The sequence below is a fragment of the Dipodomys ordii genome, unplaced genomic scaffold, assembly GCF_000151885.1.
Source record: "Dipodomys ordii isolate 6190 unplaced genomic scaffold, Dord_2.0 Scaffold181, whole genome shotgun sequence".
Lineage (NCBI taxonomy): Eukaryota > Metazoa > Chordata > Mammalia > Rodentia > Heteromyidae > Dipodomys > Dipodomys ordii.
The window spans coordinates 953,504-972,937 of NW_012267397.1; the positions used below are offsets into that span (position 1 = coordinate 953,504).

Below are 19,434 nucleotides of genomic sequence, written 5' to 3' on the forward strand. Positions count from 1 at the left end.
CAAAGAGGCTCAGGGACAGTGCCCAGGCCTAGAATAGTGTTTCTATTAATTTACCATGATACTCTTTTTTAATAAAAGAGGAATACTTATTTAGTCAATTGTGTACCCACACTGTAGAATAATATGCAACCATTTCTAAGAATATGGTTTGCTGGGTACCAGTTTCTCATGCCCGTCATCCTAGCTATCATCTGGAGGCTAAGATCTGAGGATCGCAGTTCCAAGCCAGCCAAGGCAGAAAGTCCCTGAGACTCAGAAAAAGCCGGAAGTGGCACTATGGCTTAAGTTGGTAGAGTGGTGCTAACCTTGAGAAAAAGCAGCTCAGGGACATCACCTAGACTCAGAGTTCAGGATGGGGGCTTGGAGGCAGGGGGGATGGAGGGGAGAAGAATATAGTGATATAGAAAGATTTCCAAGACTATTAATTATAGAGCATTTATCATTTGACCTTATCTATGAATTGTATCTATGTTTTAATCTAAGTACATGTTAAGAGGATAAATATGTTTATATGATGATTGTTACTTAGAGACACTTGAAGAGAGGGGAAGGCTCAGACTGGAGAGCGTCTTTACTTTGTGTATCCATATAGCATTAAAGGTTTTATGATAAAACTTCACTCGTGTGCTATTTCTGCAGTAAAGAAAGGAAAAAATAGGTCAGGTGTGTTGTTGTTGCACTAGGGAGACAAGCAGAAGGATTATGAATTCAAAGCCAGCCTTTGCAACATAGTGAGTTCTATTCAAACTCCATAGTGAGAAATAGGGTCATGGCTGAAGTGGTAGTGTTTAAAGCAAGCTGTAGGCCCTGAGTTCAACCCCTACTTTCACCAGAAAATAAAAAGAAGGAAAATTCTGGCCCAAGCATGGTAGTTCACAGGGGTAATCCAACTACTTGGGAGGATTTTAGTTTGAGGGCTTCCCAGGCTAAAAGTTAATGGGCTTGGGATGAATACCAGTAATCCCAGCTACACAAAGCATATAGGTAGGATTGAAGTCCAAACAAAGCCAGCCCAAACAAAAACCCAGACCCTATCTGAAAAATAACTAAAGTAAAAAGGGCTGGATGCATAGCTCAAATGATAGACTGCCTAGCAAGTGAATTCCAGTACAATGATTCCAAAACAGGGTGGGAAGGGGAAAGGAGAGAGAGGGAACGAAGCAGAAAATGAAAGGGGAAAAGAAGTGGGTGTTGATGGTTCTTACCTGTAATCCAGGGCTACTCAGGATGCTGAGATCTGTAAACTACAGTTCTAAGCCAGCCCAGGGAAGAAAGTTCATGAGACTCTTTTCTCCAAGTAACCATCCAAAAACTGGATGTGGAGATGTGACTCAAGTGGCAAAATACCAGCCTTGAGTGAAAAGCTAAAGTCAGTGCCCAGGCCCTGAATTTAAGCCCCAATACTAACAAAAGAAAAGGAAAGAGCCGGCTCTTTCTACTCAGGAGGCTCAGATCTGAGAATCATTTCAAAGCCAACTCAGGAGGAAAGTCCATGAGACTCTTATCTCCAAGTAACCACCAGAAAATTGGAAGTGGCACTGTGGCTCAAGTGGTAGAGCATTCACCTTGAGCTGAAGAGCTGAGGGATAGTGCCCCGTCCCAGAGTGCAAACCCCACAACTGACAAAAGAGAAAGAAAAAGGAAGGAAAGAATTTCATCATGCTGTTGGGCACCGGTGGCTCATGCCTGTAATCCTAGCTACTCAGGCTGAGATCTGAGGATCCCGGTTCAAAGCCAGCCCGAGTAGGAAAGTCTGTGAGACTCTTATCTCCAATATCCACTCAGAAAACCAGAAGTGGTGCTGTGGCTCAGGTGGTAGAGCACTTGCCTTGGGCTGAAGAGCTGAGGGACAGTGCCCAGGCCCAGAGTTCAAGCCCCATGACCGACAAAAAAAAAAGAATTTCATCATGCTTGTTGATTGTTGGGAAACCATTAACTATTGCTCAGTGACGTTAAGAAGACACACCCTTAATATTACTCCCTCTAAATAGAACTTAATACCACTGTCATTTCAGATCATTAGAAGATAGGGAAGAATCTCAGTTGAGTAGATTAAATATTGTGAGGTACATAGAAAGCCTTGTTAAGAAAGTAATCCCCCCACCAGCTTATTCTCTACAGGACTCCTTTGTCCCCTCTAAGTCTTGTCATACCTCGAACCCTTTATCTGTAGCAGTGGTAAAGAAGGGATGGTTGAGAGGCTATAACAATTGGTATTTGGTCTTTCTATTCTTTTGCCTCTTAGGCAAATCTCAAAGCTGCTTAATTTTGGAAAAATTTATATATGTGTAAGTAAACTTAAGGGATCATTTTAACTTTATAGACAGTTAATTATTGAGACACTGCAAGTTTGAAGTGAAATATTAATTTGTATTATTTTCCCCCCTTAGTTTCTGCCACTGCCTTCTACAAAGCACAACCTGTAATTCAGTTCATGTGTGAAGTTCTTGATATTCATAATATTGATGAGCAACCAAGACCTCTGACTGATTCTCATCGGGTAAAATTCACCAAAGAGATAAAAGGTGAATTCATTAGCATTTAGAAGAATATAACTGCAATGTGCATGGATATAACAGCCTGTTATTGGAAAAATTTTAAGATTAAAATGTGTTCATATAATGTCACCAAGAAAAATATAGATCAGTTGTAAAATATAACAGTAAATTCATTGATATAATGTCATAAGAAGTGTTTGAGTGACGTACTGAGTAATGGAAATAGTATCAATACTAGGCAATTGTATTTTTCTTTTACTAACTGCAGGGATAAGAAGGTCTCATGAGAAAAGTCTTCTTTAATGCTATTAAAAAGTAGTAAGCTTACCTAAAAAATCTTGTTATTTTAAAACTGAAGTCATTCTTTAAAGCCGTTCTAATACAATGACTTATTTTTCTGAAATGATAGTGAAATTTTAAATTATATTCCTTTGGAAATTTATGAATATGAGGCTCGTGTGTTCCATGTATTATTCTGGAGTTATAACAGCTATTTAATGTACATTCTGGAGGTGACTAGTAATCTTACTTAGTAGCTATATTTGTACAGTGGTGTTGCATTGGATGTTCATTTAACTTCATCTCTGTAGAATCTCCTTAAAGGAAGGAAAAAGGAAATAATTTTAATGGTGTTCTAAAAATTTATAGTTTATGTACATTTCCTCTTTTATAGTTTTAAATACATTTAATATACATACATAGTTTTATATCTAAGCCTGTATATGCTGTATTTTATCAGCAATTTAAAGGAGTGTTAAAGAGTAATTTGTGTTATGTGTAATTCTTAACCTATTCATGATTTTAGTACCTCATCCTCATGCAAGATGTGATTCCACTGCATTATTACATTATTTAGAGATGAAGAAAAATTTGATATTCTCCAATCAGAATGAATAGCATAAATTCTACTTTCATTAAATGTTAGTTCTTAAGTAGCCAGAGATACTTTTTATTTTAGATTTTACCCATTTCTTGGAGATAAATTTCCAGCTTGTGATTTGAATGAAGCATTCAGTTTTGTTTATTAAATATCTGTCAGTCCCAAGTCAGTTAGAAAATGATTATATACTGTTTGCTCCAGAAATCATTCATTTTTTGCCATTCAGTAACCATGAAAGAGGCAGTCATAAAACACTGAAAGAAAAAACTCCTTCCTACTTTGAGAATAAACATCCATCAATCTCAAGTAATTTAAATGCCAAAATAGGAAACTGTTAGCTGTAACTGTTTTGCAACCGTACCATTGTCCTTTGATAATCTGTATTAACTGTACAGTTAGTGTTGTCAGGAGCTTAGTACATTTTCTACCATTATATATGTGATCATCTAAGTGCCATGGTTTAATAGTGGAGTTGCTGCTTAGTTACCACCTCTGATATCATGAAGTCACTTACATTATCTTGCGGTAACTATGCAATCAACTCATATCACCACTCTATCACAGAAAATACAAGATGTACAGAACAAGGACTCTCCTGCTGCCCGAAGAGCATGGACTCGATCTTAACTTCAACTGCTCAGGGGCCCAAAGAAATGACTGAAAAAATGACTAGAAAGCATTATAAAGTTGATGTTATAGTGAAGGTAAAGCCAAGTTTATAGGTTAAATATTTACTAAAACCAAAACATTTTTGGTTGGATGGAGGGTTTGGGGAGGGACCTGGGCAGAGAATTATCTAGTCCATTTTTTAAATAATTTTGACTTTGTTAGCCTCTGGATTTGGGGCTAATTGTGAGGAGCCTGTGATCTTAGATTTGGGGTTGAAAATTTACATTGGATCTAATTGACAAACCAAATATTTTTTTCTCCACTTGAAGTCAAGAAGGTTTAAAAAAAAAAGTAAAGAACTTTAAAGTACATCATATATATTCTAGCCACAGTAATTCAAAAGAATAAAATTTTGTGTTCTATGCTATTTGGATTTAACTTTTAGCTTGCATGTGAAATTATAATTGATAGTAATATAAATTATTATAAAAATGTGTTTTTAGTATATTCATTTTATTCCAGTTGAACTTTTACCCAAATCTTTAATAATAATTTCTGGAGCAGCTTCTTTGTCCAGTAAGTTATATAGTTAGAAATATCAGGAAAGTATTTTTACAAACAGTAGAGAAAATATAAAAGTTACATATTGGATTTGCTTTTTGGTAAAAGCATATTTTATAGGCGTGTAGAACCTTATTAATATTTTTTTAAATTCAGAGAGACAAAACAGTTGCCTACTGGCTCAAATTACATACATTTCACTGTTTATACCCAAGACATGGTATTTTTTGCATGTTACTTTATTTCATAACTATTACTTTCTTGTGAGATCTTCCTATGTATTTTCTAATCTCCTTTACAATATAATGGCATATTCAATTCTCTAGCTAAAATTTTAGTTTTATAACAGTTATCATCTTAAAAAACAGTTATCATCTTACTGATTTCAATTAGAAATAATTTTCAACAAAAACCCATACCAATCTCATACAGGAACACTGTTCACTTACCATCTTAATTTGTATTGATATCTAGTAAGACAAGTTCAGTTACTATGAGTGGAGTTTGTATTTTGTACAACAAAGTAATTAGATAAAATAAATTATAACAAAATTAAGTTGTGATAGGGCTTATGAGCCTTGGCTCTGTTGACATTGTGGGCTGGATAATTCTTCGTTGGGTTGGGAGGTGGTGCTGTTCTGTGTATTATAGGGTATTTAGAAGTATCCCTGGCCTCTACACAATAGTTACCAATAGCACCGCCCATTGTAACAACAAAATATGTCTCCATAGGGGCTGGGAGTGTACCTCAGTGATAGTGCACTTGTCTAGTGTTTGCAAAGCCTCAGGCTCACCTCCCAGCTCCACCTGAAAAAAATATCTTCAGACATTACCAAATGATTTCTAGACGGGCAGATTGTTCCCTAGTTGAGAACCATTGCACTCTAGGAATAAAAAGTATAAGGGGGGAAACTGAAGGAAAGGTAACTATTGTCCAAAAGGAATTGTACTCATTATCTGCCTTATGAAATGAAACAACACCTTAATAATAACAAGAAATTATATACAGAGAGTAGTAAGCACAAATCCTGTCTGTGAACTAAAACTCATCCTCTATCCCTTCTTGACTTTTACCCTTTGGAGTCTAGGGCATACTTTAGGAATAGAGATGACTTCTGTGACCAGTAGACATTCTCTACCAGGTCCAAAGCTGCACTGCCAATATGGCAGCCACTAACCAGGTGTTAACTATTTAAATTCGGTAAAATTAGCCAGGCATGGGCTCAATACCTCAAAAAAAGTAAAAATTTTAAAAATAAAAGTTTTTAGTTTTTCAGGTCTACTAGCCACATTTATGTACATAGAAATATGTTAGCACAGATGGAGAACAGTATCTCAGAATATAGTCTTTGACAGTACCAAAGAAAAATTGCCAAGAAAACACGAAGTTCAAAGTTCAATCCTCACTTAAAAAATTTTTTTTTCATCCCAAAGAATTTTATCTGCTATGCCAGGTTTCCTGCTCCATATCTGTAGTCCCAGCCACTCAAAAAGCAGAAGTAGTAGTGATATTGTCTAAAAAGAAATGTACTCTTGCCAGGCGCCAGTGGTTCATGCCTATAATCATAGCTACTCAGGAGGCTGAGATCCGAGGATCATGGTTCAGAGCCAGCCCAGGCAGGAAAGTCCAGGAGACTCTTATCTCCAGTAAACCACTAGGAAACCAGAAGTGGTGCTGTGGCTCAAGCGGTAGAGCACTCACTGTGAGCTGAAGAGTGCAGGGACAGCACCTAAGCCCAGAGTTCAAGCCCCATGACCAACAAAGAAAAAAGAAAATGTACTCTTGGGCTAGGGATGTGGCTTAGTGGTAGAGTGCTTGCCTAGCATTCATGTAGCCCGGGGTTTGATTCCTCAGTACCACATAAACAGAAAAAGCCAGAAGTGGCGCTGTGGCCGAAGTGGTAGAGTGCTAGTCTTGGGCAGAAAGAGTTCAAGAACAGTGCCCAGGCCCTGAGTTCGAGTCCCAGAACTAGAAAAAAAAGAGGAATAAGGAAGGAGGAAAGGAAGAGGGAAGATAGATTGGTTGTTTGCAGCTGATTTAAAGCCCATTTCTTCACTTTTCAGAGTTGGCAGGGATCCTTGAACCCTTTAGATGCATGAATGCAGGGATCCAGGAATGTTTAAAATTATGTACTAAATTATATGTATGTTCATTTTTAAATTTATTGCTTTCATCAGATTTTTAAAGGGGCCAGTGACTCCATAAGAATTTAGGGTTCACCTTCTTTAGGAATTGTTTTGGTTTTGAATTCTTTGATTTTTTTAAATAGTCTTTAAAAAGAGGCTGTGTCACTGTGTTATACTTCCTAAAAATAGTTCCTCCCACTTTCATTAGAAGGGTCCAATATTTTTTCTTTCAGCTTTATAAATGTTTGAAGGGCTTCCTTCTTTATTTTTATGAAATTCCCATTGTTAGTGAAATGGCTGGGCTATTTAAATGCTTTGAATAAACTGTCGTGAGAACTACTAAAACTCCTCTTTTACTCTTCTTTCCCTCTCCTAGCATAAACACCTGAATTTATTTTAAAAATGATTTTTTTATTAATAGAGGAATTTTCTCAATCTTTGGGCTTTGCTAATTTTCTGATTTCATTTTTTAATAAGTGGAGCTTGATAGGTTTGACAGGTTTGAAATTAAGTCTAACATGATTGTAAGCATTATTGGCAATGTTATATCTAAAATTCTTTGTTAATATATTGCCCAAGTCATGGATTTTCTGTCAAGAATTGAGTTTTTATAGTAATGAACAGGCTTGTAAATATAACCTGTAACCTCCATTTTTCTTGTTGAAAACAGGTCTGAAGGTTGAAGTGACTCATTGTGGAACAATGAGGAGGAAATACCGTGTTTGTAATGTAACGAGAAGGCCTGCCAGTCATCAAACGTAAGAAAAGCTGGTGTTTGTCAGAGCAATGATGTGAAGCAGCTTGCTCTAGGGCGTGAGTTGGGTGTGTCTCATTGGCAATAGTAATGTAAGAGTTGTTCATGTTTGCTTTCCTTTCTTCCCAGTTTTCCTTTACAGTTAGAAAATGGCCAAACCGTGGAGAGAACTGTAGCACAGTATTTCAGAGAAAAGTATACTCTTCAGCTGAAGTACCCACACCTTCCTTGTCTACAAGTGGGACAGGAACAGAAGCATACCTACCTGCCACTAGAAGTAATGTATTTGTATGCTTATGGATCTCTTCATGGTCATCACTACTTTGAGGGTTTATCCTGTAATCTGAACTTTATTTATTTTTTATCTTGGGGATTGAGCTTTATTGTGTCCCTCAGCTTTATTTTACAAGGCATTCTACCATTTGAGCCACCACAGTACTTAGGGTTTTCTGGGAGTTAATTGGAGATGATTGTCATAGACTTTCCTGCTGAGCTGCCTTTGAAACACAATCCTCAAATCTCAGCCTCCTGAGTTGGTAGGATTACAGGCATGAGCCACCAGCGCCCAGCGTGAACTTCTTTTAAGATGATTCAAAATTTAATTCATTCTAAATTTCCATTAAGCAAACAAAAGATGTTCCTGTATCATCCTAACACTGTTAGCATTCTGATATACTTCTTTCAGTCTTTTCATCCCATGTACATTTTATCTAATTATAATCATACTGTAGTAGTTTTATTTCTCTCACTTTTTGTTGTTGTTGGTGGTGGTTGGGGGCTTGAACTCTTGGGCCTAGGCACTGTCCCTGAGCTCTTCAGCTCAAGGTTTTGAACCGTGATCATCATACCTCAGCCTCCTGAGTAGCTAGGATTCACAGGTGTGAGCCACTGGCGCCCAGCTGTCTTTGCTTTTTTACTTAACATAAAAAGGAGAGGTTTGATGAAATAGGTTTAATTTTTTTATTTCATACATAGTTCTCATACATATACCTCAAAAATATATGTGTAGCATGAAACTTTTTTTTTTTTTTACTGTGTAGGTATGTAACATTGTAGCTGGGCAGCGGTGTATCAAGAAGCTGACTGACAATCAGACATCCACTATGATCAAGGCAACAGCACGATCTGCACCAGATAGGCAAGAAGAAATTAGCAGATTGGTTAGTACTTAGCCCTAGAAATTTAATTTAAACATATTAGGGTGAGCTACTGTCTTTACCGTCTAATAACCTTTTAGCATTTCATGGGTGATCAAAATGAAAAGAGATGTTGGATAGTGAAATTTAATAGAGGTATAAGCAAACCTTAGTAAGTCATGAGAAGTCCTTCTAATTTAACCGTAGACATTTTTATTAGATTCAGGGACCTGATTCTGCCAGAACTAATGTTATAATTTAGTTAATTGGAAAATCCACCTAAAAGAAGGAGGAAAAGATGTTAAGATATTGTAACTAGAAGTACTAGAAGTTTTAGCGATTGGTCTGAAATTCCTGTCTTAGTATCAGACTGACAGTCTGAATAATGAAATGAAAGACAACTTCACTAAGGGGAAGAGAGGAGAGAAATTACCAGAACCACCTAATAAAATGAGTTAACATTTCACAGTCTATATATATACATCAGAACATCATATTATGCTAAATAAATAAAATCATGCAGTGCTATCTGTCCATATGAAATATAAAGACATAAAACTAATAAGCAAATTTAAAAATAAAAGGACCTCTTGAAAAGGGAAGAAATGTGGAAATATGACTGTTGCACACACCAAAAAACAGTCTTTCAGAAGCAGTTTTAAATATTATTGGAAAAGCGTTATAGAACTGACTTGTTCATTTTTGTAAGCCAATTACAAAAACAAAGACCTTTTTTTCTTATCATTTTGGAAAGAAGGAAAGTAAGTTATAACATAATCAGGGAAGTACTGTTCAATCATGATTCTTGATATTTCATTATTGATACCTTATTATCAATATTTCTCTGATTCTACTATAAAGTTGTAAAAGCTGTCCCAAGATCTTTAATAGACAAAGACAACTCCCTAACTTTTTTTTTCTTTCTTGGAATATGAAATAGTGGAGTCTTTATTACACAGTTAGCAGGCTTCAGGCAGCCCATTGTTAGAAAGGCCTACAGCCTCCAAATACCCTTAACACAGTTAGGAAACAGGCTAGAGAGAAAGAAAGGACAAAAATAATACCAACAAACCAATTCAGCTCCAAGGGAGAGCTAAATTGGGATGCCATGATTGGCGACGACACAGGACACAGGACACAGGACAGGATCACGGAGACACGTAGCATGGTGTCCATAACTTTTGACTAGTAGTTGTAATTCATTTATTACAGCTTAACTATTTAGGAAAGCGGTAGTTATAGTGCTTAAAATAATTGGCTTTATGGGGGAGGGAGGAAGTGAGAGAAGAGTTAAGGGAGTATAATAGAAGTTGGACCTATTCAAAGTATAATATGCATCTACAGATGCATAAGTAAAGAAAAAAATATAGGCTCTGAGCCAAGCATGCTAATACATGCCTGTAAATCCCAGCACTTGTAGGGCTGAGGCAGAAGGATTTCTAGTTTAAGACAAACCTGGGCTACATAAGGAGACCCTGTTTCAAAAAAGAAAAACAGACTTTGAGTCCAGGTATGCTACCCTAGGTTTGAATAAACATCTTGTTTTTCCACTAGTCATTTGCTTTACTAAATCATTTAACTTTTCTAAGCTTTAGTTTTGTCCTGTGTAAAATACAGGTTATATAAGAGCTACTTTTTTTGTTTTGGTAGTACTAGGTTTGAACTCCCAAGTCTTGTGCTTACTAGGCAGGTGCTTTACTGTTTGAGCCACACCTCCAGCTCTTTTTGCTCTTGTTTTTGAGACTGGGTCTTATTTTTTGCCCAAGCTGGCCTGGACAACCCTCATTCTATTTAATATCATCCCACCATAGCTGGGATGATAGTTACATACCACCCCATCCAGCTTTTTTCTCTTGAGATGGTAGTTTTACAAACTCTTTTTCCCAGGCTGGCCTAGAATTGTCTTCCTCCCAGTGTCAGCCTCTGTTGTAGCTGAGATGACAGGTATGTACCACAGCACACAGCTATTTGTTAAGATGAAGATTCATGAACTTTTTGCCTGGGATGGCCTCAAACCACAATCTTCCTGATCTCTTTTTTCCCTGCGTGGCTGGGATTACATGTATGATCTACCAGTACCCAGCTCAAGTCCTACTTTTATGGCATATGATAACTGTGAAAATTGTTAAACACTTAAACCAAGCATGTCTTGGTAATTGTTACATTTTATAATCTTCCCATCAAGCTACACTAAGACATCATAACAGATGAAGGAGTAAAAAAGAATAATACTGCCTAATTTAGAAAAGGCCTTTCCTGCTTATTGTGGGAAAAATCCTGTTTACATATTTAAATTATGCAGTTTTTAATGAACTGTGCACAGCTTTGAATACCCTTCTCTTTTTTGTCTTGTTTGACCTTTACCTTGAGAGCAGGTGAATGTGTTTTGAAAACAGCTATCATAGTACATGAACATGGAAGATCCAAAACTGAAATATAATCATTTTATTTACAATGTGATAATATTTATCTGAAAACACTGGAGTACATTTTATATAAATTGTAAGTCAATGACTTGTAATGTTTTCTATCAAGTTTGCATAAAATTGGTAGTAAATGTCTGGATTCTCCATAATTAAAGATTCTTTTTTTTTCCCCCTGCCCTGTGGAACTGGGGATTGAACCCAGGGCCCTGTGAATACTAGACAAGCACTCTACCACTGATCTACATCCCGCCCAGTCAGAGGGTCTTAACCTTTTTTAGGTGAGGTATTTCTCTCTCTCAAAACATGTTACGTTTAATCATTTTAAAATACCATTTTCATCTATCAAAAATAGTTAATTTTTTTTTTATTTTTCAACCCAACACATACATTTAAATTTTGTATAAAATAGCAGGGTATTCACTTCCTCCAGTCCATTCATGATGCATAATTCCTCAGGCTAATATTCTCTGCTCTATTATTTGGGCACCATTGATTAGAACTATTATAAAACATACAGTTGACATAGTGAAAAAAAGAAAGAGGTACTAAAGTAAAGTATGAGATCTGGGGGAATTTTGAGAGTAACAGCAAACTTTTCTGTTGTTAGGTTCGGAGTGCAAATTATGAAACAGACCCATTTGTTCAAGAATTCCAATTTAAAGTTCGGGATGAAATGGCACATGTAACTGGACGAGTACTTCCAGCTCCTATGCTCCAGTATGGAGGACGGGTAAAGACTTTTGATGTTTACTTCTGCACCTGTAGTTCCCTGATTATAGGACAAGAGCATCCTAAGTAAGTCTTGAGTTTAGACCTTTTTTTTCCTGCCATTCCTGGGGCTTGAACTTAGGGGCTTGGTATTGTCCCTGAGCTCTACCACTTGAGCCACATCTCTTCTACTGGCTTTTTTGGTAATTTATTGGAAAAAAGAGTCTCATAGATATTGCTACCTGGGCTGGCTTTGAACTACAATCCTCAGATCTCAGGTCCTAGCTAGGATTACAGGCATGAGCCACCAGTGCCTGGCTAGACTTTTTTTTGGTTGTTCTAACAATGTAGCTTGTTACAAGGTGTCTTTATTTTTAGTTTAATAGAATTTTGGGGTTTTAATGATAAAAGTATAAAATTGATTCAGTCAGTTCCATGTAGAGTATCAAATATATCAGTTTAGCAATCTGAAATACTTATTTTCAGCTCACTGAAATAAACATGTTAAGTTTTTCCTCTTTTTTTCCATGTTATTCCCCTCTCTCCCACAGAATCGAACAGTAGCAACACCAAGCCATGGAGTATGGGACATGCGAGGAAAACAATTCCACACAGGAGTGGAAATCAAAATGTGGGCTATAGCTTGTTTTGCCACCCAGAGGCAGTGTAGAGAAGAAATATTGAAGTAAGATATGCCATTGCTTTGGTTTGAGAACATTTTTTGTGTTTATATTTTTGTTCTTTAGTGGCACTGGAGATGAATCCAGTGCTGTGACTATACCATAGGCAAGTACTCTGTCACTGAGATCTACCCTAGCTCTGTATTTAGATATTAAATTACTTATTATATTTTAACAGATAAACTGCCTCAACACGGAATATATTTAATCACTGAACCTTTTGTGTGTGTGTGTGTGTGTGTGTGTGTGTGTAGTTTTTTAATTGTGAACATACTGTACAGAGGGGTTACAATTACATGGGCAAGATAATGAGTACATTTCCTATCAAGCATTGTAAACTCCTCCTTTGTTTACCCTTCACATCCCTTCCCAGCCTCCCCCTGCCCTCCCCAATCCTCCCCCCTCACTGAACCTTTTAAAATGCATCTTCATCCAGCCAGGCAAATTGGTGGACACCTATAATCCTAGCTACTTAAAAGGCTGAAGCCGGAAGTTCAAGGCCACCCAGATAACTTAGCAAGACCCTGTCTCAAAAATAAAAATATTAGCTGAGGATCAGTGGCTCACACCGCCTGTAATCCTAGCTACTCAGGAGGCTGAGATCTGAGGATTAAGGTTCAAAGCCAGCAGGAAAGGCCAGTGGGACTCTTATCTACAATAAACCACTCAGAAAACCGGAAGTGGTGCTGTGGCTCAAGTGGAAGAGCACTCACCTTGAGCTGAATAGCTGAGGGACAGCTTTTGGGCCCAGAGTTCAAACCCCATGACCTGCCCAAAAAAAAATTAAAAAATCCCCTTGAGAGTCTTATCACCAATTAACCACTCAAAAACTGCAAGTGGAGCTGTGACTCAAAGTGGTAGAGCACTATCCTTGGGCAAAAGAGTTCAGGGGCAGCACCCAGGCTATCCATTTAAACCCTGCAACAGACAATAAAATAAAATAAAAATGCTTTTAAAATGTTCAGAATATAGCTGAGTAATTCTGGGTTAACTTCCAGTACCTCTAAAAAAATTTTTTTGATTCATGTTTCTAGACAATTTGAGCAACTAGCTTTGTAGTATAGCTTTGTAGTATATAGCAACATTGCCATTTTTCTTTTTAAATGATACTAATGATTTAACTTAGGGCAAGCACTCTCTACGTCTTGAGCAACCCTCATTGCTTTCATTAATTTTTAAATAGAGTCTCATGATTTTTCCCAGGCCAGCTTGGACTGTATGATACTTTTGTTTATGCTTCTTACAACTGGGATGTCAGACAAGTGCCAGGAGGTCCAACTTTATTACTTTATTACCAGTTGATGGGAACTGAGGCTGATTCCACAGGAGCATGGCTCCTGTGAATAGTGCTTCAATAATCATGAGTGTGCAGGTCTCCCTCTTGAATGTTGGCTTATACTCCCTTGGACATATGCCTGAAAGTGGCATTGCAGGGTCATTTGGTAGGTCAATCTTTAGAGGGTTTTTTTGTTTTTTTTGTTTTTGTCAGTTGTGGGCCTTGAACTCTGGGCCTGGACGCTGTCCCTCAGTTCTTCAGCTCAAGGCTAGCACTTTACCACTTGAGCCACAGTGCTACTTCCGGTTTTCTGGTGGTTAATTATAGATAAATCTCATGGCCTTTCCTGCCCGGGCTGTCTTTGAACCATGATCCTCAGATCTCAGCCTCCTGAGTAGCTAGGATTTGCCTAGCCACCAGTGCCCCACTTCGTTAGGGTATTTTTTTAAAACTCCATACTAATTTCCATAGTAATTATACTAGTTTATGTTGTGTGAGAATTCCTTTCTCCAATGTCCTTACTAGCATTTGTTGTTTGTTTTTATGATTGCCATTCTGACTGGAGTGAGATTAGAACTTCACTGATGAATGTATTCATTAGCCATTAGTACTTTTTCTTTCTTTTTTTTTGGGAGGTCCGGTCGTGGGGCCTGAACTCTGGGCCATGGCGCTGTCCCTCAGCTCTTCAGCTCATGGCGAGTACTCTACCACTTGAGCACAGCCCCACTTCCAGCTTTTTTCTTTTTGCTTATGTGGTGCTGAGGAATTGAACCCAGGGCCTCAGGCATGCAAGGCAAGCGCTCTACCACTGAGCCACCTTCCCAGCCCCTAGTACTTTTTCTTTTGACAACTATCCAGTTCATTTACCCATTTATTAATTGGATTATTTATTCTTTTTTTTTTCTTTTTTCTTTTTTTTTTTTTATCAGTCGTGGGGACTGAACTCTGGGCCTGGGCTCTGTCCTTCAGTTCTTCAGTTTTTCAGCTCAAGGCTAGCACTCTACCAACGTGAGCCACAGTGCCATGTCCGGCTTTTTCTGCATAATTATGTGGTACTGAGGAATCAAACCAGGGCCTTATGCATGCAAGGCAAGCACTCTACCACTGAGCCACCTTCCCAGCTCCAGTCCTTCAGCTCTTCAGTCAAGGCTAGTGCTGTACCACTTGAGCCACAGTGCCACTTCTGGCTTTTTCTGCTTTTGTGGTGCTGAGGAATCAAACCCAGGGCCTCATACATGTGAAGCAAACGCTGTATCACTGAGCCACCGTCTCAGTGCCTTATTTATTCTTTTGACGTTTTAATTTTTTTTTTTTTTAGTTCTTTGTGTATTTAGGGTATTAAACTTTTCTCTGTTGAATATTTGGCAAGTATTTTCTCTTACTGTTTGGGTTGTCCCTCGAGTCTGGTCATTGTTTCCTTTGATATTTAGAAGCTTTTTATTTTATGTAATCCCATTAGTCAATCCTTGCCCTTATATCCTGGGCAATTGAATCTTTAATTAGAAAATATTTACCTATCCCCCTGTCTTCCAGTGTTATCCTTATGTTTTCATGTAGTAGTTTTAGTGATTTCTCCTTGTAGGGGTTTCACGGACCAGCTGCGTAAAATTTCCAAGGATGCAGGGATGCCCATCCAAGGTCAGCCTTGTTTCTGCAAATACGCACAGGGAGCAGACAGTGTGGAGCCCATGTTCCGGCATCTCAAGAACACATATTCTGGACTACAGCTCATTATTGTCATTCTGCCAGGAAAGACACCAGTATATGGTAAGCGTGTCTTAAAACAGCATTTTTCAGGGATGGGTGTATAGTTCAGTGTTATTGTATTTACCTAGCATGTTCAAGGGCTCTGGATTCAGTTTCCAGCACTGTAAATAAATATGTGCGTGCATGTATGTTTGTATGTGTATATATTACATTTTGGCATATTTACCTTAGGATTTCAAATCCTAAAGCTTTCAAATACTAATACACATTTTATGCTGTACTATTTCAAATCATATATTGTTATTTTTAGATAAACCTGTAAGATAAATAGTTCAAAGAAGACCCTTAGAAATTCAAACCCCAGACGGGCACTGGTGGCTCATGCCTGTAATCCTAGCTCCTCAGGAGGCTGTGATCTGAGGATCATGGCTCAAAGACAGCCCGGGCAAGAAAGGCCCTGAGACTCTTATCTCCAGTTAACCACCAGAAAACCAGAAGTGGCACTGTGGCTCAACTGGTAGAGCGCTAGCCTTGAGCTAAAAAGCTGAGGGGCAGCACCCAGGCCCAAAGTTCAAGGCCCATGATTGACAAAAAAGAAAAGAAAAAAGAAATTCAAACCCCAGAATCACAAAAAGAGAGAGAGGAAAAGATCCTTAAGAAAAGAGGGGGGTTTTGTGTGTGTGTTTTGTTTTTTTTTGGGTCTGGTCATGGGGACTGAACTCTGTGTCTGGGCGCTGTCCCTCAGCTCTTCAGCTCAAGGCTAGCGCTCTACCACTTGAGACACAGCACAACTTCCGGATGTTTTCTTTTTTCTTATGTGGTGCTGAAGAATCGAACCCAGGGCCTCAGGCATGCAAGGCAAGCACTCTACCACTGAGCCACCTTCCCAGCCCAGAAAAAAGTTTTAATAGCTAAAAGAGACATCAGAAGACAGTGATTTAAGAAAAATTGTTTAATAAAAATGTTATTGAGATAACTTGAGTGTCCATATAATGTAAGTTAAAAGCACAGACCTGGAGTTAACCTGTGTGACTAAGTATCAGGTATTGTCCAGATGTACTGCTTGTGTGGTGCATCTGAATAAACTAACCATACTAAGCTATAATTTTCTATGGAACTAATAATATCTAACCTATATATGATTGGAAAACAAAATAATATTCTGTGAAACAGTAAATTAAGTATAAATCACTGGGTATTGGAAAAAGGTAAACAAAATGCAACTTTGAAACAGCTGAATGGAGAAAAATAAATTTCTCTAGAGAGACAGAAGGGGTCTGAGAATGTAGATTAGTGCTAGATCACTTGCCTGACATGCATAAGGCCATAGGACAGTTTACAACACCCCACACACATACACACACACTAGAAAAAAAATCACTAAGAAAACTGTTAAATTTGACCACATAAATTTTTTGTGTTTGTACTGGGGATTGAACTCAGGGCCTCTTGCTTGCTAGGGCAAGTACCCTACCAGTTGAGCCTTGTCTCTAGCCACTTTGCTTTTTTTTGTTTTTTGTTTTTTAAATACTGCTCCTGGGGCTTGAACTCAGGCCCTGAGGGGCAATATTGAGCCTTTTTTGCTCAAAGTTGGCACTTTACTATTTAGCCATAGCTCTACTTCCAGCTTTTTTTTTGGCCGTTGTGAGACTTGATCTCTGGGCCTGGCTCTTCAGCTCTTTAGCTCTTCAGCTCAAGGCTAGCACTCTACTACTTGAGCCATAGTACCACTTCCAGCTTTTTCTGTTTATGTGGTATTGAGAAATCAAACCCAGGGCCTCATGCATGCATGGCAAGCACGCTACCACTGAACCACTTTTTCAGCCCCCAGCTTTTCTTTTTATGTGTCATTAATTAGAGATAAGTCTCTTGGGCTTTCCTATCTGGGCTGGCTTTGAGCTATGATCCTCAGTCTCCTGAGTAGGTAGAATTATAGATGTGAGCTACTGGCACCTAGCTTGTTTTGATTATTTTCAAGTTGAGGTTTCAATTTATGCCTAGGCTAGCCTGGGCTTTGATCTTACTTATGCTCCACCATGAGGATGACAGGCATGCATGTGCCACAAAGCCTAGCCATTGTGCTTCCCCTGCACCTGGGTAACAGGTATATGCCACTGTACTCAGCTGTTGGTTGAACTGGAGTCTTTCAAACTTCTTTTTGCCCAAGCTGACTATGAACCATAATCCCCTTGTTAGCACTCTAGTAGCTATGACCTTACATTTGCTAAGTGCTCTAAAACTTGTGCCATGCCCTAATCTTGCATTTTTTGTATGTACAAAGAATACTCAGTATACATATGTGATAAAGGAAGTGGGAAATATGAAATGAATCTGGGGAAGGAAACATATGATAGGGAGAATCATGGAAGGGGTAACTGATCAAGAAGCACCTTAGGCATGTTAAATTGTAACTGCCTTATACAGCCTTTTGAAATTTAGAATAAAATTACAAATTAAAAAAATATTCTTTAAAAAACTTCTAAAATTGGGGGCTGGGAAGGTGGCTCAGTGGTAGAGCGCTTGCCTTGCATGCCTGAGGCCCTTCGTTTGATTCCCAGCACCACATAAGCAAAAAGAAAACATCCGGAAGTGGCGCTGTGGCTCAAGTGGTAGAGCGCTAGCCTTGAGCTGAAGAACTGAGGGACAGCGCCCTGGCCCAGAGTTCAGGCCCCACGACCGGACCCAAAAAAAAAAACTTCTAAAATTGGTCTGGGAATGTGACTTGGTGGTAGAATGCTTGCTAGCATGCATGAAGCCCTGGATTCAATTCCTCAGTACGGTATAAACAGGAAAGGCTAGAAATGGTTCTGTGGCTCAAGTGGTAGGGCATTAGCCTTGAGCTAAAATCACCCAGGAACAGTGCCCAGGCCCTGAATTCAATCCCCAGGCCTGGCAAGAAACAAACAAGAAAAAAAACAGCTAAAATCGTTGAACACTGGTGGCTCACATCTGTAATTCTAGTTACTCAGGAGGCTGAGATGTCAGCATTAAGGTTCAAAGCCAGCCTGGGTAGGAAAGTTTGTGAGACTCTTATCTCCAGCTAGTCACCAGAAAACTGGAAATGACTCTGTGGTTCAAACTGGTAGAACACTAGCTTAGAATTCAGGGACAGTGCCCAGACCCTGAGATCAAGACCCATAACCAACAAAAATAAGTAAATAAATACCTGAAAAAATTTAAAATAAGTAAATGGTATGTTCAAACATTTTTGTAGTGATTGACAAAAATAATAATTCAAAAGATAGGTTTTGATAAAATACAGAGAACTATTTTTTAATTCAAAGAACTTGCAAATCAATAAGAAAAGATAACCCCACTTAAAAATAAGAAAAAAGATAGAAAACAGTCATCTTATAAAGCATGCTCAGCAGTATTGGTTATTAAAGAAATATTAACTAGGGGCTGGGAATGTGGCTCAGTGGTAGAGTGCTTGCCTTGCATACATGAGGCCCTGGGTTCGATTCCTCAGCACCACATAATCAAAAAGAAAAAAGCCGGAAGTGGCACTGTGGCTCAAGTGGTAGAGCGCTAGCCTTGAGCTGAAGAGCTGAGGGACAGTTCCCAGGCCCAGAGTTCAGGCCCCACGACCAGCTCCCCCCAAAAAAATATATATATTAACTAGGCTAAGTATAGGGGTTGATGTCTGTAATCCTAGCTACTCAGGAAACAGAGATCAGGAAAATTACAGTTCAAAGCCAGCCTGAGCAAAAAATTCACAAGACCAGAATCTCAACCAGTTTAAGCTGGATGTAGTGACACATCTGTCATCCTAGCCACAGTAGGAAGCTGGCAAGAATTCAAGACCCAGAGTGAGCAAAAGGGGTCAGTCTGATTAAAGTACAATATATGCATGAGAAATACCAGAGTGAAACCCTGTTAACATATACATAAAAAGTGAATGACAGGAATGTAAAACAGATCCCATCCAGACCATGTGTCCTAGTGAGAAGTGGACTGGCTACATATAGAGATAAGTGAAGGAATATGGATTTGGTCAAAATACTTTATGTAATGCATAAAAATGGAACACTGAAGCTTATTGAAATTACTTTTGGAAGAAGGCAGGAGGGAT

At 38.4% G+C, this 19,434-nt stretch overlaps 1 protein-coding gene across 1 annotated transcript in view; it reads left to right on the plus strand.

Annotated features, from left to right (window-relative positions):
- Ago3 (argonaute RISC catalytic component 3) overlaps positions 1–19,434 on the plus strand; it is a 90,444-nt gene that overhangs the window by 56,555 nt on the left and 14,455 nt on the right. Inside the window, exons 6-12 of the mRNA XM_013034056.1 lie at positions 2,391–2,525; positions 7,346–7,433; positions 7,559–7,706; positions 8,470–8,589; positions 11,599–11,721; positions 12,251–12,384; positions 15,238–15,422. Coding sequence (XP_012889510.1) covers positions 2,391–2,525; positions 7,346–7,433; positions 7,559–7,706; positions 8,470–8,589; positions 11,599–11,721; positions 12,251–12,384; positions 15,238–15,422 — 933 coding nt within the window. The remainder of the gene's footprint in view (positions 1–2,390; positions 2,526–7,345; positions 7,434–7,558; positions 7,707–8,469; positions 8,590–11,598; positions 11,722–12,250; positions 12,385–15,237; positions 15,423–19,434) is intronic.